At 39.7% G+C, this 20,562-nt stretch overlaps 1 protein-coding gene and 1 long non-coding RNA gene across 2 annotated transcripts in view; one reads left to right on the top strand and one right to left on the bottom strand.

Annotated features, from left to right (window-relative positions):
* LOC138042624 (very low-density lipoprotein receptor-like) overlaps positions 1 to 20,562 on the bottom strand; it is a 99,578-nt gene that overhangs the window by 14,563 nt on the left and 64,453 nt on the right. Inside the window, 5 exon segments of the mRNA XM_068888579.1 lie at positions 533 to 673; positions 3,551 to 3,805; positions 4,738 to 4,854; positions 5,028 to 5,153; positions 12,091 to 12,207. Coding sequence (XP_068744680.1) covers positions 533 to 673; positions 3,551 to 3,805; positions 4,738 to 4,854; positions 5,028 to 5,153; positions 12,091 to 12,207 — 756 coding nt within the window.
* On the top strand, positions 7,505 to 9,529 carry LOC138042627 (uncharacterized). The gene is made up of 3 exons (XR_011131049.1): positions 7,505 to 8,029; positions 8,263 to 8,368; positions 8,922 to 9,529. It is a non-coding gene; the product is annotated as an uncharacterized lncRNA (long non-coding RNA).

The following is a 20,562-nucleotide window of genomic DNA, read 5'->3' as shown; positions in this document are numbered from 1 at the left end:
ACTGAATGGAAAATGATAACATCCTAAAAAAGCTACAAAGCTGCAGTGAAGAGAATCAAGAAGTGTATGAGGAAGGGGAGGGTCAGGCAATGACAGATGGCAAAAGGCAAACAGAGCCGCCAACAAACTATGTGACCTTAAGACCCCCTACCGACCAGACCCCATTCTCCCACCTGTGAAAAAAACATTTTACACTTCATTCATTCCTCAGCGACCAGAAAAACTGGCTTCCTTTTGCTGATGGTGGAGGACATAATTTGTTAACAATAATAATTATTACTGACCACTTGCCAAAAATCTGTGCATGCAAATTTTCACATCACATAGTGAACCATTTTCAGTAAACAAAATACATAAAAGAGCAAAAAAGAGCAGCTGTCATCAGCAGGGCATGTCATGCCCGCCTTGTCATGTGGGTACGACTCACATGGTACCAAACAATGGGATTCCACAACTTGAGTTGCTCCTTCCAAAATGTTCTCCTTCCAACACCTTTCAACTTCCTGTCTTAGAGGTGATTAGTTTTGACAGCTTAAACACACTGATATTCTTCACTTACCACATTCAGCTTCATCTGATCCATCTCTGCAATTAGGAGTTCCATCACATCTTTGGCTGTTAGGAATGCAGCCACTATCATGGCAAGCAAACTGGCTGCTGGAACAGTTGGATGCTGAAACAGATACAGAGAATACATGATTGTAAAGGTAAGCAAATACCTTTAACCCACGTACTCCTAGGAGTACTGTAGCAGTCCAATTTGCTTACATTTCTTTGAAATCATATTGAATTCTTAATTATTATGGACCGGACAAACAAGCAGGTTCAAGTTTTCAGTAACATTCAGTAGCTTTTGCTACATACAATTTTTCCGGATGAACTAGTTTCGAAAGCTTCTCGCGAAATTCGGTTAAAAACACGTAGAATAAAGGGCATACAGTGCATGGTGACCTCATGGTGACCTCATCTTTTTATTGCATCTTTTAAAAGTTAATGTCCGGTGTGTATGAATATCAAATATTGTGCCAAGTTTGAATCTGGATAGTACGTCATTTTTATGGGAATTACCTTAAGTGACCATTGATAATGCAAGCTTTCAATTTGAAATACGTTTATGATCAAATTTCATTTTCAAGGGTAGCCATGGACATAAGCATACCCAGTAAGTACTATTAAATTTTCTTAGATGCTATCATGGTTACTAAAATATTGCGTACTAAAAAAATTGCATTCTAATGAGCAAAAATGCAGGACAAAAATTCTGGAGTACAAAGATCAAGAATAATTCTATTAAACATTGCTGACACCTAAAACTTATTTACAGGTAATGGTGTATTTCTATCGCTTTCTAATTCAACTCAACACTTGAACAAAGGTTAAACTACATAATTTTTATCCTAAAATAATTAATACTGCACTTTACATCCAGTCTTTTTTTCCTTCACAAAAGTTTGTCAATTACGACAACGCATTTGCGACATTGCATTATCGGACTTTATACCGCGTAATTGAAATGCCAACAGATCGATTATTCTGTTTTGTAGGCAAAATATGCCAATTGTGACTCTTTAGTTTGAAGGATTTATTGCGCGTGATTGTTTTGTGTTTCTTCTGCCCATGGCTTTCCAAGATATCCAATTCCACCAAGAAAGAAAAAAGCGAGAAAAGTAGCCAACAAATTTATAATAGTGTCAAAGTACGGGGTGGATGAACTGTATAAACAATAACAAGAGAATGCATTTTGAGTTATTTTCACAAAACTTATGTCATAAAATTTTTTAAACCACTTACTCTCAAAAATTCATGTTATACATTAAGATAAATTAACATAAGCTAACGCTGTTTTGCAGCTGAAATGTGCATGCAGTCTTGTTGTTGCATTCTCTTCAATTGGAGCCCGATGACCTTGAATTTGAAAGACAATTTTTTATGGCAGTTCGATGGATTAAAGCTTATTATTTTACTGAAGAAAATCGATCGATAAACAGAGTTTACATTCTGCAACGCAAGTTTACTGAAATTTTCTCCTTAACATCAACTTTGAATCAAAGTATGTACATGTAGATTTCACGGGCAGAGTTGTGGTTTGAATGTCACTACGCATTTGGAATGCAAGAGTTTCACAATAATACACTGCTGCCAACCGCATTAATTTTTCCATTACACTGTAGGTGCTCAGTTTTGCAGTGCGCGCTTCTTCATGAACATGTTAATCTTCGGAAAAGTTTACGTTCATGCAGACACTTACAGTTTTTCGAACCGTCTTGTCTTGCGAGAGGGTGGTAACTTAATTTTGAGCGGTACTATATCACTCAGAACATGGACTTAGTTTCTTAAGCGGCAAACAACATTAAATGTTTTACACTGAAACCCCAACACAGCTCCCACCGCTTTGGTTGCTCCACTGCATGTTATAAATCCGGATTTTCATCTAATTATGTACAACGAATTGAGGATGTTTGACGCCTCGCGCGCACAGAAATTCTCTCCAACGACACTCAACACCACAGCTGTTTTCAGTTGTTGTTTTTGCATAAAGCAACTTCATTATAAAGGGAGGTGAAATATATTGATTTAATGGGTCAAGTGCATTTCTTTTAGCCGATGACACCACCTCCTTGTAATTCTATTGTCCACTTTACTGCACTGAACAAAGTCAACTGAGATTATTTATAACTCAGATACCTTTCAGGTATTCCGAGTAATAAATCAGGGAATGCTCCAGAGTTGCCCACCCCCAATTGGATATGGTGATTGTGCTACTCATCTCATGAACCAAAAATAATGGAGTTGTGGGTTTCGATCTAACTCCTGCTTGCAAAAGAAAAGGATTATATTAAAGTGGTACTATGATCAACTTTTTACCCCTTGATTTTTTGAGTGTATCACATAGAATTCCATGAAAGAACAAAAACGCCATTTACCGTTTGCTAATATCTTCATTAGTTCCGGAGATATTTAAGTTTTAAACACTCGAATATCTCTGGAAAAGAGATATTTGAAAAAAGTAAACAGCACTTTTCTTCTCACGCAGACTACTTGTTTATGTTTCAAAATGGCTTAGATAGGAAAGATGAGATTTTCGTCATAGTACCACTTTAAGCAAAATTGTATTTTACCACAATTGCTTGTAATCTCACAATCTGATTGGCTAATTTGCCGTTGTCGATAAGAGTCTAGACAATGCTGCACGTGTCATGCTGACGTCAATTTACCACACAATGTAATGCCCATTTTGGGAAATAAACCAATCATATCGTGAGAAAGTTAAAGACAATGCTTGTTCTTTCTTTGTGTCATATTTTTATCACACTCTGAAATAAACTTTATTTGGCGTTGAATATTGTGGTAAAAAACAAATTGAAAGTGATTCAGCGTTGTCCGTACTCTTATCAACAATGATACGGTCAAAATTTGTTGTGGACTCACGAGGCGCAGGCGAATGAGTCCACAATATTTTGACAACAGTGATGACGAATATTGTTCTAGATAAGAGTACAGACAACACTGAACCACTTTCGATTTGTTAACGATACAGAAATATACTTACGACATCCTTCCTCATCAGAGCCATCAGCACAATCTTCTTCCTTGTCACAATGCCAGAGACTTTTGATACAATTTCCATCTGTGCAACGAAACATCTGCTGACCACAAACTGGGGGTGTGCGAGGCTTAACAGTCATGGCACAACCTTCCTCATCAGAACTGTCAGAACAATCTGGATCTCCATCACATCTCCAACGGCTTGGAATACACTTTCGGTTACTGCAGGTGAATTGGTTGCTGCTGCATGTCTTAGAAGCTGTCACAAAACAGGAAAAGAGACATAACTCTCTATGACCATGACACACATTTGTTTCAAAAAGAAAGGGGCTTTACATTGTAGCATAATTATGCTCTTGCCTTTATTTATGCTTAAATCACATTAACTCTGTCACATCGATGTTACAGTGATTTGTGAGTAAGACAAGTACAGGCAGATGGTCAGAATAGCCCTTTTCATGGTTGGTTTTTCTCATTAGCATTACAATGTAATCCAGCATGTGAGGCAGTTTTGGGCTATTTTGTAGTTTTAACCTGAAATTGCCTTGCACCCACGTTAGATTACATTGTAAATTTATGCAAATGAGAAAAACTAACCATGAAAAGGGCCATTGAAATGCATGTGCTGGCCATAATGCTTTACACCTCTGTATAAGCTTACCAAGAGTGAACATGCCACATAATGACAGTGTAGCCATGCTTGGCCACCATCTTTATCAAACAGCCAATGCGAAAGAGATTTTAACTCTTACTTATGATACCACTGCAAATGGCAGAAAGTGTTTTTTGATTGTGATCAATTGCTAACACATGCAAGATGAAAAACACGTATGCTTTATACACAAATCCTCAAGACAAGTGAGGGTTCATTTTTAACATGTTTTGCACTATGGAGTGGTGAGGCTGTAAACATTCCAAGAGGTTTGCCTTTGGAGTAGTTGTAGACCAAGCAGACGGTGACTTTATGACCCACAGCCACCAGAGCTCTAGCGGTAGCCGGCTTCTATTGAAAGCTCTGTGTTGTCGATTAATAAAGTTTAATGTAAACACAATGGAATCACTTTGAAAGGCCACCAACATTACCAGATATCATGTTAACTTAAAAGTAAAAGTTTTCATTGCCCTTGGCCCAGAACAAAGCAACTTAAAAGAAATAATCATGTTATAATCAATGAAGAGTGTGATTCTCACCGCATAGCTCTGAATCTTCATCTGATCTATCCCCGCAATCATCGTCTCCATCACAAATGTGCAACCGAGGAACACAATTGTTATTAGTGCAAGTAAACTCACTGGATGAGCAGGTTGCTGTAGATGAAAAGAATGTACTATGGTAACCGCAATTATTTTTTATTCTGGGAAATCCGTGTTAAAAATCCTAGAAACTACTGTTGTCATAAAAAACCATCTGAACAATATAATAAGGGACAAATGCTTTTTTTCCTTGAACCTGTCCTTTGTTATTACAAAAAAAAAATTACCTATATTACAACTATCTTCATCTGAGTTATCTCCACAGTCATCTTCTCCATCACACTTCCAGTGGTCATAAATACATTTCCCATTTGCACAGGTAAAGTTTTTGTCAGCACATGTCATGTTCCGATCTGCAAAGGACAACATAAATCATATGGGATATTTAATCCATAAAGGTTGAAAAGTCAATGGTTTTTTATTAAATTAAATCGCCCTTAAGTTACCATGCACAAAAATATTTAAGTAAATTTATTGAGTGGGGTCAGTCAGTCAGACATACGCAACATGCAATAATGTCATGGTCTTTTCTTCTTGGCAATTAATACATGTATGCTGATACATACAGTAGACTCTTGATAACTCCAACCCTCGCAACTTCAACCAAATTTGATTTCCCCACGATTTCAATCACACATTTACATTGTAACATTAAATTAATAGTTTCAAAGCATTTTTGAGAGGAGACAACAATGATAATTAAACTAGGTAGTTAAAGAAAGATTGTTAACCCTTCGAACCGGCCAGGTTTAGTATTTTACTCTGACTAAAGCCAGATGATTTTACTCGTCAACCCCTTTACTTAGATGTGCTTGGAGTGTGCATATTCAGGGGTATGTGTTTAAATACACATTTCTTTGCACAGTTTGAAACTGTTGGACAGTGACTTATCCATTCAATAAAGTTATCCGGCCTTTGAACAATCAGGTCAATAAAGTTATCCGGCCTTTGAACAATCAGGTCCAAGTCTTTTCTACAGGTGACAGGTAACAGGTGACAATCTCTGCCGGCATAATGGGTATTGCATTTTGCGAATAGTTGTTTTACTGAAAGCACCTGTGCGTCAAAAGTCTCAAGAAAAATAATTCTTCGGATAACAAGCTCAGGGCTTAGATTAAGGGGACTTTATTACTCATTCAATTCTTCAAACCTTCCATACTAACATATTCCATTTGGAAATACAAGTTCTCACAAGGCAGGGTAAAAACGTCTGCTCGTCCGCCCGTCCAAGACGAGTACTCTTGTATCTTGGACGAGTGGATTTCCTACGCAACGAGTAGAGTTTGCCGAAAAAAAAAAAAAGTTCTTTTCTATAGTGAGATCTGAGGTCCCAAGCATCTCTGGACTTTGTAAACTAGCCTGAGTTACACAAATTTTGGTTTCTTTTCACGGCAACTTACCCGTTTTCGCCTCTGTTTTCCAAGAGTATCTGGGTGCTTACCATTTAGCCAAAAAATCTGGAAATTTCAATTTGAGGTCAAATGGAAAGGCAATTTTCTCGAAAATCTTTTCGGAAATTGTGGACAACCTACAGAGGTAATCCTTTTTTTCCGTTCGGAACAGAATTCGCGAAATGCTCTTACCATTTGCGAGAATCCTTCCGTTTCCAGGCCTTTTCTCACAAGATAGAGTAAAATACGCGGGATGGAATTCTGTGTAGTATATGTAAAGCGCCACTCTCATCCGGTTGGTCATTAAATTCTGAAAATCGCTTACCTTTATGCAATGATCATTTCATCCGGGTTTATTTGGCTAAATGGTAAGCACCCTCTGGTTCTGTTGTTTCAGTAAAGACTGGGATTCCATTCCATATATAGAAATGACGACCTCGTTTGAGACAAGGCTTCATTAACACTTGAACGAGGGGGCGATACCGTTGTGGCAAGATAATATACATTTAATGTATGGTCCCGAGGGAAAAAGTTAGTTTTGTTTTGACGAGAGTCCTCATGTTTCCCAAGACAAAGTCGAGGGAAACATCAGGACTCGGGGGAAAACACAACTAACTAGTTTCCTGAGGGACCAGACATTAAGTCCCGTACGAAACGAGCAGATCTGCAGCAGATCTGCAACAGATCTGTTTTGACAAAAACAGATCATCTGCAGACTAATTTTTCGTCTGCAGAGTCTGTTTTCAGTCTACTGCAGACGCTGAGCTTGAATACACTTCGCGATGTTAAGACTGCAGACGAAAAACAGACTAACAACAGATCTGCAGATTATCTGCAGTGTCTGCAGATGATCTGCAACACGTTAAAGCCCAAAAACCGGATCGACAGATCATATTATCGTATCGTGACTTCGGTATAAACCTTAGTTGGATCAGTCATTACTGGTGTGTTTTGAGATAAATAAAATAGTTCAATTGATTGTACAGATAAAACGATAGTCGAAAATTTAAAATGCGTTAATATAAAGAGGCTTTTAAATGGTCATACAACGTGTTAGTAAATCAAATGTTACGTCGATTGAACACTTAAATGAAAGGATAAATACTCTTTCGACCTTAATTTATCCTTATTATATAGCAATCAGGCACCCATACCTGACACATTCTTTCAATAGAATTTAAGAGCAGTACTGCAGGGTGCATTGGTGTTAAATTCTCAGTTCCAAACGCTCAGGGAAAAACATTTGATCGATCGACATATCAGTGTTGATAGAAATCGAAAAACACTCCGGCGCCCCTCAGATCTGATCCCTTTTCTGGACATTCAATAAGCTACGGACCCATGAGCACTAACGAAGTTTCCCTTCTTGCGTATCATTATCTTTGACATTCAACATGCTTCAATTTTAGTGCCGGGGATTAACTATGCTCAACTTGATTAGTGGCGTAATCCATCTCAAAATAAGATCATTAAAATCTGCAATCATTCCATTTTTAAAAGTTTTTGTGGCTTTGAAAGTTTGAGTCGTTACTTTCTTATCCCTTTGGAAACATAGACATAGTCAACTTGTCAGTAAAAACGTTGCGTGATAGCGGTAAAAACGCTTGTGGTATAAACACGATAATCAAGGAGTGACTGAGTTCCGAGGGTCAACGTCACATTTTCTGCCTATATAAGGAACCTTGGACTGGGGGAGCTGTCACTCGTACTCGGTTTATTCGAGACCTCGACCCGTTAACATCGTAGGCCAAGGATCACGGCTAGCGACTTGCAGATGATTTTAGACGAAGACAAGGGTAAAAAAAATGCTTGGATCTACTGCAGCAAAACGAGTGAGGGTGAGTACAACGGTCATTTACTTAGCCTGCGTAGCATGGCGGTTTTGTCGAGCCGGGCGGTTTTTCTGCCCTCGTCCGCCTTTATGACTTAGCAACCAAAACCGCACATGCTACGCAGGGTATCATTTACTAAGAATGCTTGAGCCGAATTATATTTTTGTCAAGTTATTCATTTTACCTCACCGTTTTGTGCCTTGCCTGAAAACCTTTTTGCTTTTTCTTTTTTATTGTAGTTAACTGTTGAGATACCGGAGCATCAAGAGGATGATATTCTCTGTCTTCTTAGGCAGCAAGAAAACTGTGAAGTGGTTTCCATAAGACCAGTACAATCTGGAGAAGGTAAATGCTATTTATCACGATTTTTCCTTCCTGTTTTGTTAGATTTTATTTCGTCTTTTAATTTACCTACCCGTATCCTCTTCGCACTGTGTGCGCGAGGGAGTTTTCTTTAATTCTTTGGTAAATTAGGATAACAGTTACCTTCCGTTCTTCTCCTTAGCTACATTATTTATTTCACTATTATTTCCGAAAAGCGCGCCACCTTTGCAACGAACATCACTTTGAAACTTGATGCCCTTTAGTCTGAGGCTATGTCATCCTTGATCCTGTTTCCGGCAAAATCTAATTACTCATTCATTTTATCGCATGTATGGAGGTTTTCCCATCGGAATATATATAAATTAACTACTATAGCAATACCGTAGATGTACACTGAGTCTAATGCTCAGACACTGGACAAAATGCCTATACAGAACATCGCACTTCTAGCAGCAAGAATTAAAAAAAAAAGACAGCAGATTCCTAATACAGTATTTCCACTGTGGTTGCACAATTCTGCCAGTTTCTTGCTGTTCGTCCATAAGAAAAAAATGTTTCCATCATTTATTTCCAGGCCGCAAACGTTTTGCCGTGCCGCAAGAAGATGGTCCTATGCCACCAACACCCCTGTTCGTCTCTTCCCAAGAAATAAGACGTCGGGCGAACTCGCGCCTCCAGCAGAACAGCCACCTACAGCTGAATCTGGGAGAATCGAAAAACATGAAATCGCCGTTCGGACTTGTAATTTCTGCCTGCAGACGCCGTGTATCAGTGTTGCGGTGCGGCGAGAATAACGAATCACACCAAACACCGCAAAAATTACAAGTGGTTCTGGAGAACTCTGAAAGACTGTGGGCAGTATCTAGTTTACTCGATCTCGTTTCTGTAAATAACCTGCCAAGCAAACCAAAAAAAAAAAAAAAGCATGCAAAGCCTACCCTGCGAGCAAGTTCCCTCGTTGCTCGCAGTCTACGCGAGGCTTAGATTCTTGAAAGCAGTGGTTGCTACTCGAGGGTTTTTTTAATTCATTTGGAATGCGTTGAAAATGCCACGCTAAGAAAATACTTTAAATTCCTGCTGGTGATATTATTTTGCGTATCTATCAGCATTAATCGTTTACTTTTGATGAATAACAGACCGACTTCCTCTCTCTGTCTTTTAAATAAACGTTGTTTGATTGGTGCATTTTGTGGGCTTTTTTTAAACCGGATAGGCTGATCTCGTCTCCAGCGTGACTGCCAATTTGCAGACTTGTTGAATATCATCGCTGACGCTGCTCTGCAGACATTCTGCAGATCATCTGCAGATAGTCTGCAGACATTCTGCAGATGATCTGCAGATAATCTGTAGATCATCTGTAGATTGTCTGCAGATCTGCTACAGATGTGCCAGCAGATCTGTAGCAGACTATAAACAGATCTGCTAGTTTCGTACGGGGTGCTTTGTTGTATATTTACAATTTTCCTGCAACAATTGCAGCAAAACATCCGGATCGGGCAACAAACTGAGGAATTGTATCCCGGTCGGGATACATTTGAATTTGATCAGGGCCATGTGACCAAGAATCAACCAATCAAAGTGCTCGTTTTGTTGAGTGAAAGTCAAGGTATATAACAAGTGCAGTTGTAGTTAGTCTGGTGATCATCAGGCCCCAGTTGTTCGAAGGGCGGATAGCGCTATCCACTGAATAAATCACTATCCACTGGATAACTCAATTGCTTTCGCTAGCGTTTATCCGCTGTTTAGTGATTTATCCGGTGGGTAGCATTATCCACCTTTTGAACAACCAAGGCCAGATCATTTCCTTGAAAACAGCTGCGGAATATTGCTGGGACTTATGTTTCATCTTAGATCGCAATTTTAATGCCTCATTAGCCTTCTATATTTTCCTTTGCTCCACCAAATTCATCTCTGTGACCAAGTCCCTTGGTGGATCTCTCCTCTAATGATGTGCCCTTCACCCCCAATGAGTGCATCAGCCAACACTTTAAGTCATCCAAAACAGGTCCATCCTGCCAGGGCTGCTCTGTCTTGCTTGCTCCTTCCCACTGCGAAGTCTGTGCTGTACAAGCTATCCACAAGTATCTCAAGATTTACCAAGTCACCGGTCCCTCTCCACTTTAAGTCTTCAATTCAGGCCAGTACCTTACCAGGGCTAAGGTTACAGCTATCCTTTGTGTTCTCCTCAGGTGCCTTGATGTTCCGACAGAGCAAAATGCTTCCCACAGTTTTAGGAGTGGAGCAGCAACCACTGCCAAAGAGGCCAGTTTACCACCTTGGCTCATTCAGACAGAAGTAAGAATGATGGTTTAGTGACTGATTCACTCTTTACATTGGCATCCCTCCTTCAGTTCTCCAGAGGGTACCTCATTTGCCAGCCACAGCCCGCCTTTCTGGACAAGGGATTTGGAATCCAAACCAAGGCCATTCATAGCTATTTGTGCTTAACTTTCAGTCAACGTTGGAAGTATTTATGATGTATTTTGGGTGCACACCTGCCACTTTGCATCGCAAGTAGCAGGTTGGGTGGGACCCCTTACCCACCATCACCATGTCCGCTGCGCTTTGCACCACACTTAATAGGCTCATGTCGCAGGGTGTGTTGCTGCCACCCTCATTTGTCGCACTGCCAGGTGTGTCGCTACCACCACCTTCATTGCTAAGGGTGTGTCGCTGCCACCCTAAGTTGCATCACAGGGATGTTGCTACCATCCCCATACAGTCACTCACAGGGTGTGTTGCTGCCACCCTTCCTCCCTGCACAAGAGTGCACCCAATACCTGTAGACCTTTTTACTGCCAAAGACTGTGTAGTCCTGTTGTGTCACCATGAAACAATGCATTATATAAAGCTATAAATAGAATGCAAACTGCAGTGACAAACATGAGGGTAAATAAGTGCATAACTGAAATAAACTTTTAATGACTTAATGTTTCACGTCTCAATATATATCTTCAGAAGTAAATCATTTGCAAAATTATTTTTAAATACACAAGAGTAATTTGAATAGCTTGGGAAGTATGATAACAAAAGAAGGTAACACAATACTTTACAAAAATATACAAGAAAAAATGAAAACAAAATACATACATGTACACTGTAAAAATTTAATGCATATGCCTAATACATAATGTAAAACATATTAATAAATGGTTCTGCCTGGACAGATTGTGCCATCCAATATTATTCAAATAGGTAGTTCAATTGTAGTCACTTGTAAACAATCCTACATACTAAGCATACATACATACTGTAATAACCTTTAAAAAGGCAATTAACAAAAAAGATTGGCTATCTTTCTATGACTTTGTTTTAAACTTCCTTAAAAGTTTTGAAATAGACTTGAAACTGGATCAACATGCTAACTTGTGTTTTCCCCATTTATTGTGCAGTCACATTGCCAGAGGAAGCCAAAGAGCAAATGTTTATGATGATGCTGTAACTAACTTATAATGATAATAAAAATAATTATAAGTTTCATTTTATTATTTTCCTAAGGAAAGAAAGGCTTTCCATTTACATGTACATTCACTTGTACATTCACTTGGAACTGGGACAAAAGGGTGAACGAATTGTCTTTAGTTAATAGGTAGTCACTGCTTAGCATACATTCAAATTTCAAACAATTTTATGACCTTGGTCTCTTTCAACCTTACACTCCTCACAGAGGTACTAATTGCACATACAGTGTTTTAATTTGTATAGTTTCTATGAAAGATCACCAGACTATCATCATAACTTACCACAATTCCTTTCATCAGATCCATCACCACAGTCATCATCAAAGTCACATACAAAGGACTTCCAGACACAGCGTCCATTGGTGCAACTGAAGCGGTCATGACGACAAGCACGAAAAGCTGTGTTTACATAATGAAAGGTAGGCCACTGTTAGCCATCTCATTGTTCAATTATAGTGCATTCAAAATAAATAACTAATGATGAAACTAAATTTTTTAAAAATTAAGTCCAAATTAATATGTTCCCTTCAAAAAACATCAAGACTCAGAATTGCTGGGTTAAATAAGCACTAGATTTTTCAATCGAGAAAACAACTTTAAGCTCCATGCCAACATAAATTGGCCTAAAAGGGCAAACTTGGCTTATAAGATTTTCCTTTTAGTTTCAACAGAAATCCTTACTTTTATACTTGAATGAGTTTCTAAGCAATTAATATCTATAGATACTAAAACAAGGAACAACCTACAATGACCTTAAATGGTCTACAATGAGGTACATTATAAGCTAAAATGAGCTAAAGATAATATACAGCTCTGAGGAGGGCACTGCATCGTGTCTGCAATACGAAAGTTAAAAACATTCCACTCTGCGCTTTGAACCAATCAAAACCTTGTTGTTGAGCACGTTAAAACTTTTCATTGTGCACTCTGAACCAATCAAAACCCCATTGCTGAGCAAGTTAAAAATTTTATTTTCACTCTCATCTAATGAAAACATATTTATAATGTCTTCATTTTTTCCCTCCTCTAATTAAGACTTTATTGTTGCCAAGTAAAGCCTTGATATTTATACATTTTCAATTTACAGGGCTAAAAATTTCCTTTCCCACTAAAACAATGTCTAAATGCTACAAGAAAATCAGTTTCATAGACTGTTAATTAATAGCAAAAAATGTTCTTACGATACTTTGGGTTGTGGAAGCACTTAATAAACACCATGTGTTCTTGCCAGTTATCAGCCTTCTCAAAATATTTTGGGGAGCAGGTCATAAGGAAAGTGGAGATGGTTTGGTGCTAAAGGCACCCAAGCGAGTGCCCAAAGGATGCAGGCTTCTAATTTTAAGTACATTAACATCATAAATTGCGAGACTGGAAGTCCCACTGACTAAATGGCCGAGTGGAAATTTGGTTCAGCTCACCGCCGTGCAGAGCAAGGAACTGCACTCGGCCCATTGCCGCGAGGTTAATAAAGAACTACATTTTGAAGAGGTGAAAAGCAAGGATAAAGGACCCATGTTGGCCTTGCTATGGAAAACACGGACTTAAAACGTTCCGTGCTTCACTCCATTTCCAATAACCATAAGAACACCATCACCAAACTAAACACAAAGCCAAAAAACAACAATGGCTTTAGAGGTCTTTCTCATGCTGTTTTTTTGTTATGTAATAATTATGACTTTCCTTGCATGCAAAGTAACATTTAAAATCACGTTCTTATGTAAGTCATACATCAAATAAGTTGGCAACCAAAATTTATGATCTGGCGACCAAATTTTTCCAATTAATAGTCACCTGCTGACCCTTGAATTTAGCTTTTAAAACAACGGAAAACCATCCAAGGGTCTTTTTTATTTCTGCCTTTAAGGCCACGTGTGCAATTTGATGTCATCATTTGGGCTGTCATGTGTGGCATTATGTAATGTGTCACGTTATGTAACAAAATCATGTGATACACGAGAGTCTGACCTTGTGCGAGAGATGCTTTTTCGTACTGTACTCTTACAGTCGGCTGATATGTTGCAAGACTGTAGGTGTTTGTAGTCGGTCGAATTATTGACTGGTTCCAGCACAATAAAGGACAATACGCTATTTAAAGCGGACAACATTTTAGCGACCCCGCCATGACGGACGGTTGTTTTGTTTGAAATCCATTCTCGAGAACATGGGTTGAGATGTCGACCGAAGGAATGGCGGTAAATTGTTGTGGTCTACACATCCTCTAATAAAAGCAACAGGACACAAGTGGAGCCAAGTGAGACCTTACTGGAAGAAAGATGACTGATTCAGAACTCGAAGAATTGCAACTCCACGTTGAGGGAGGAATTTGTAAGCTCCCAATCTCAGAAATGGAGCAGTTAGCGGAGCATGTTGGTCTGGAATCGAAGGAATACAAAGGAAAGAGTAAGCTTGCCATGTCGAAAGTTGTCCGTGCTAAAGTCGAGGATGAGCTTGGAAAAACAGAAAACAAGGTTGAATATCTTACGGAACTTCAGAATTTTATTGCTGGGATGCTGCCGCCGCCACTCGAAGAAATCGATCCAAACAAAGAAGCCAAACAAAATGAAATTGGAGTACGAAGCGTTGTGTAAACAGTTCCAGGAAATGATGGAGTCGTACAAGGAGAAAATGGAGCAGGCTTCGGTGAAGCTCGAAGACACAAAACCATCTACACCAGCCACGACAGTTTCAAAACCAAAAGAAGGTAACGTAGTGTCACTTGTACATGTTTAAACTGCCCTTAGGAGAGATTTTAAGCTTATTGGTGTTATTGGAGGAGAGGAACAAAAGGACCGATTGTCCTTTGTCAGTTTAATTCCGCAAATAGATGCAGGGGTGGATAAAGGATACAAAGAATGTGAAATAATTGATGCAGTTATTCGTGCTATCAGCCCCAGTTTAAAGTTAAGATCATATTTAGAAAGCATGAAAGAGCTTACTTTGGCAAAACTAAGACAGATGTTACGAGCTCATTACAAGCAGAAGTCAGGCACTGAACTTTTATCAAGAACTTACAACAATGTGCCAATCACCGAAGGAAACTCCCCAAGACTTCTTAATTAGAGCCCTTGATCTACGACAACAGGTCCTCTTTGTATCACAAGCTGAGGGTGGTACTGTTAAATACGAGCCAACGCTGGTTCACCCCTTGTTTTTGCATGCTATTGAAACCGGTCTTCAGGATGAAGCTGTCCGAAACAAACTGCAGCCGTTCCTCCAGAAAGCAGAAGTCACAGACTAAGACTTGATGGAACAAATCAACGTGGTCATATCCGAAGATTCTGAGCAGAAAAGTAAGCTTGGAGCAACCTATCACAAAAATGCCAGACTGAATTCCTTGGAAGTTGACAGTGATCAGGCTGAGCCGGGTGGTCAAACACAGCCAAAGAAGTCTGGATCAAGGAAAGAAATGAAGTGTGATAGGCCCGACAGGCTAATGGTCACTTTAGAGGCAGTCCAATCAGATATTGCTGTTTTGAAGGAAGCTCTGGCCTCCCAGAATGCCAGTGAAAGAGAGAGTCCAACACAGGTACCCATTTGAAAATCAAAGGAGACTTGTCTGCCAAGCATGCCGAGAGCAAACCAAGAGTTTTGTAACCATTGTTTCCGCTGTGGTTCAAGTAACCATTTTTGCACGGGGATGTCGCAGTGGTGCAGCCAGTGTACCAAATCAGGGAAACCGGAGGAGGCTACCACCGCGGGACAGGGAGTATCTGATCACCAAGTGAAAAGGTCCCATGTTTGTATTAACTGTGGCAGGAAAGGAGTATCCCTAAAGCAATGTTCCAAGCATCAGTCTGTACATTATTGTTCTCAGAAATGCCAAAGGACCCACTGGATGAAGCATAAACTGTTGTGTTAATTAAGTACCTGTCTAACCAAGAGAAAAGGGACACTTCTGACAGTGGCATGTATGTTAGTCACCTTACACCAAATCAACACGCCAAAGTTGCAAAATTGGTGAGGAAGAGATGCATGGTTCAGTGTGTTATGAACAATGTGCAGACCCAAGTTTCTATTGTTTCTAAGGATTGGATTGCTGAGAACCTGCCCACAGCTGAGAGTCATCGAATGGATGAACTGCTTAATGACAATGGACTTGATCTGAAAGCAGCTAATGGTAATGAAATTCCATATGAAGGATGGATTGAACTTTCTTTCAAACTTGCAACCTCAGATGACAAACATGGTATGTAAGTGCCCTTCCTGGTTTCATAGGATGCTCTGGATCACCCTATTGTCGGATTCAATGTAATCGAAGAAATTGTGAAAAACCTTGTAAGTGATTCTCCAAACAATCATGAAGAGACATTAGAAAATGTGACCTTCCACGGGAAAACGTACACTAACGCTAAACCGTTAAATTGACCGAAGCGTTAGATATCCGTTAGCCGTCCGTTAGAAGTTTACATGAAACCGTCAGAGCGTCAACTTCATCCGTTAGAACGTTAGACTAATCCGTCAGAACGTTAGGTTCAGCCGTCAGAGCATCAGCCTCGTCCGTTAGAGCGTTAGTCTCATACGTCAGATGTATAATAGTTATTAACCTTATCCGTTGGGCAAATCTTGGATTCTGTTGGCAAGTGAATTAATAATCTGTATCGATTGTTCCGGATCAGCGGATTCGTAGAGCGTCGTTTAAAAATGTGACCCTCTTTGGGAAAACCGGCCGTGTCCTTCTACAACTTAGTAGAATTACATGTAGTAGAGCGCTTTTTAAAAAATTAAAAATACCGAGAAAAATGAAGGGTTTGTGTTCGACGTTCACCTCTGCGTACCAATAGTAAAACAAGGGTGGAAAGCTCGATTTCGGATCGCTCCAGCACCAAGCCGATTTTCACTGACAAATTCGCATCGTACAGGTTTCAAATCACGCACCAATCAAGCTGAAACTCACAAACAAATTCCTATCGTACAGGTTTCAAATCACGCACCAAGCAAGCTGAAACCCAGAGGTTTCCTTTCATGCCATTATATCTGAAATCCGTCCAAAACTCGAAGCGCTGGACCTCAAATAAAATTGAAAAAATCCAGCATTCGGAACTCCAAGGAAGCGTAGTTGGAGTTTGGTGTGACGGCTTATAGCCGTCACAACGTTTGCTCCTCTGTGATTGGCTAATAAGAAATCATCATCCAATCAGAAAGGAGCACGTGGCGTGTGCAAGCTCTCTAAAGCCGGTATACGAAAATCCTGCTACGCATCCTTGGCGCTGGGAATGCTGGAGTTTTCGATATTATTTGAGGTTGAGCGCTTCGAGTCTTGGATGGATTTCAAGCTGAAATAACTACGCTAATAGGTAGAATGGACAATAAAGACTCCAAAAACGAAGACCAAAGATCGAAGACCCATCCTGCGCGAACGCCAAATTAAATGTGATTGAATGATGCATGACTTACCAAATTTCAACTGAAAAATATCTGTTTCACTTAACCACTCGCCGGGAGTTTCTCGCGAGCTTTTTTGCCCCCTCGGTATCTTAACTGATGATACAGAACTCTTTTATCTTATTTATAGCAAAGAGCTCTCTTATGAACGCACCGCTTTGAATTTATCGTTACTTCGGCTTTGAAAACAACATGAAATGCTACATTTCTTTGGATGAAAATAATAATTTGTTGTATTTTACTTTGCAACTATAGTAGCTAATGAAGTAATGGATGCTGTGAGAAATTCACAATTTAGTAATGCATCGCTTCATTGTGAGTCCGACGGTCAAAACATATCGAGATTAGCCACTTTTATCCGGACTTCGTTGCATTCAGCAGTTATGTCGCCATGGGCGCGCCTCTTCGGAATCGTATTTTAAAAGTCACGCAATCGTTTCTGGTGGCCTGTCTACATCGTAGTATTCTTAAAGCAAAAAACTCGCTGAAATGTGCATCCGATTTGTTTTGGCCAGCTCACGATGGTGCTAGTACTTCAAACCATGGCCTTTGTTCGATGAACGGTAATCGCTCACTACGTTGTGGTGTCATCGATCAGCCTTTCGAGCTTAGAACTAAGACTTGGTGTTAAAGCGCTAAGGCAGAACGTTAGAACTGATGGAAAGAACGGTAGAGCGATGGCACAAACCGTTAGAGCGTTAGCACAAACCGTCAGAGCGTTAGTAAAAAACGTTAAAGCAATCTTCAAAACCGTTGAATATCCGTCAACCGTCCGTTAGTTTTAAGCCGTTTAACGGGCAAACGTTAGTGTACGTTTTCCCGTGGAAGGTCACAAATGTTAAAGCCTTGACTGGTCTCATCAGAACTGTGTAGAGTAAAAGTAACAAAGAAGGATGTGGTAGTTCCAAAGAATGAGATAATGGTAGTTTCTTTTTCTGTATGTAATGGCCCAGCTGAATCAAGACTTCCAGTATTGGTTGAGCCAGACGTTGAATCACCTTGGCCAAAAGGGCTTGAGGTCCCTGAAACATTAGTAACTCTCAGGGGTGGCACCTCCTCGCGTATCAGAATTCAAGTCAAGAATACCACAGACCACAACATTACATTATAGAAAAGGACAATGCTAGGCATGCTTGAACTAATCAAATCTGTGACACCACTGGAAGTAAGAAAGAAAGAGAATGAAGAAAGGTCAGCAGACTGCAGTCGTCCTGCCAACAACTCTTCAGAGGGGGGAGAAGAAGTCAGATTGCAATCAGATACACCTGCCATGAAGAGATGTCAAAGTGAGGCTAGCCATCCAACTCCAGATGTTGACTCGGAAGACCTGACAGAAGACCAGAAAATTGTAGTAGCGACCATGCGTGTATCTGGATGGTGTTATCCACCTTTCCAGTCGCCCTGGATGTTAACTACACATCAGTATTATCCACCACCCTGTTATGGGCCTTTGGTGTATTCCCCCTATATGAAGATGATGTACGCTTGATGCACCAAGAGTTATTTACTTTATTGGACTCTTATGAACGTTATTGTTGAACGGATTATAATTGTATATCAACAGTGGAATTTTCAGTCTTTTGTGCTGCCGTGTCTTCTAAACAGGCAAAATAGTAATCTAGTTATCCAAGAACTATGACTATGCTATTTCAGTTGAACAGCTCTTAAAAAATTCTAGTCGTTTAGAGGAAACCTGACCTTAAAAACGAAAAGTGCCAAAATGTGCTAAGAAGGACCGAGACACCACAATGAGTGGCAAATAAAACAGGAATCTCTGCTTCATGACTACGAACAACAATGAGATATAGAAAATTTAATTCCCTTTTGACGTCAATATGTGGATGCCCACATAATTTCACTTGTGTAGAAGCTTGTGAAGGTCAGCAGTGCACTGCTAACATTACAACTCGTGTGAAAATAATTATTTTATTTAACAAGGTAGTCATAAGCGATCAAAATCATCAAACAGCCATGAACCAGGAAGGTTAGAGCATTGAAATTCCAAAGGAATGTTTTTTTAAACTTACGGCTTAACAGTTGACATGTGACAGGTAACGCAACAATCAGTTCAACTCGTACTGTTATACCATCAAGATGTGCTCAGAAATGAAGAAATAATTGCCAATGTAAAAAGGTTTTTACGAGATGGATGCGGGTGCTCTCATGATGCGCGTGCGTTTTGCGTCTGCGTAGGACGCATATTTCTGGTCTGCACTGTAAAATTCGATAAGAAATCAATCAATCGATAGATGAGTGATCAGACAAGAAACACCGTATGACGCATAATTATCTCCAGTTCTTTGAAAGAATGATTCGTTTTGGTTTACAGTTTGAACAAGTGTATGCTTCTCCAAACGAGTGATATGCAATATCTATCACACGGTTGCACACCTGGTTCAACCGAGTGGACTTTTCTAGCGAACGAGTGGGCAGTTTTTTTAACATGGCTGACCAGGTCGGTTCCAAGAGTGAGCCAAGCCGCAAGAACAGCTTAAAATTAAAACCTCGCGGGTGTCACATGGCTTCCACACGGAATTCCGGTCATAGACGGAAAGTCGTTAGTATACGTTTTCGCACGAGAGGTCACATTTGGAGCACTTTGGTCATGAGAAAAAATTAATTTGACAGGTATGTCCGTCGGTAAATGAATAATTATTTGTTGTTGAAGTAATGGGGCGCTGCTAAACACAGGGACGGAATGGAATATACCGGAATAAACCAGAATATGCCGGAACAAGGCAAAATGACTCTGGAATAAAACCGAAAGACACCGGAATGAACAAGAATGGTACCGGAATATACCAGAACGAGGTGGATTGACACCAGAATAAGGCAGAATAAAGCAGGAGAACACTAGAATCAAGCTGATTAGCGTGAACCGGAATGATAGGGGAACAAAACATACCGGTATTTTTTTATCATTCTAACTGTGAATGAATGAGTATGCAGAATAGAGAGAATGACAGAAAAAAAAGTTTACATTAAAGGGGAAGATAACACGGCTTGGAACAAGTCACGATATGTTCTCACAATTCTTCATGTAAATATATTATCAACGATCAATCTTTTTTCTGTGCTTCTGACTTCTTTCTTCAAACAAGGAACCACTACATTCAGGTTGCCATCATTGCCAGCAATAAATACGAGCAGATCTTTCCTTAGAAGTTTAGTGGCTAGCATGGAACGACAACCGAAGAAAAGGGCTATTCCGCAAGCCTAACAAACGACCTGGTATTTGAGAAAACCAGAGAGGTTCTTTAGTCCAAACAAAAACAACTAAAGAAGCAAGGAAAGGGAAATTAACCCAAAGTGCCTGTAACTTTGACAAGCGACAAAACTAAAAACACTCTTCAGCAAATGTTGTAAATTTTA

The sequence above is a fragment of the Montipora capricornis genome, chromosome 3 (assembly GCF_036669925.1).
Source record: "Montipora capricornis isolate CH-2021 chromosome 3, ASM3666992v2, whole genome shotgun sequence".
Lineage (NCBI taxonomy): Eukaryota > Metazoa > Cnidaria > Anthozoa > Scleractinia > Acroporidae > Montipora > Montipora capricornis.
Note: the sequence above shows the minus strand (reverse complement) of the source record. Positions and strands in the feature narration are given on the sequence as shown.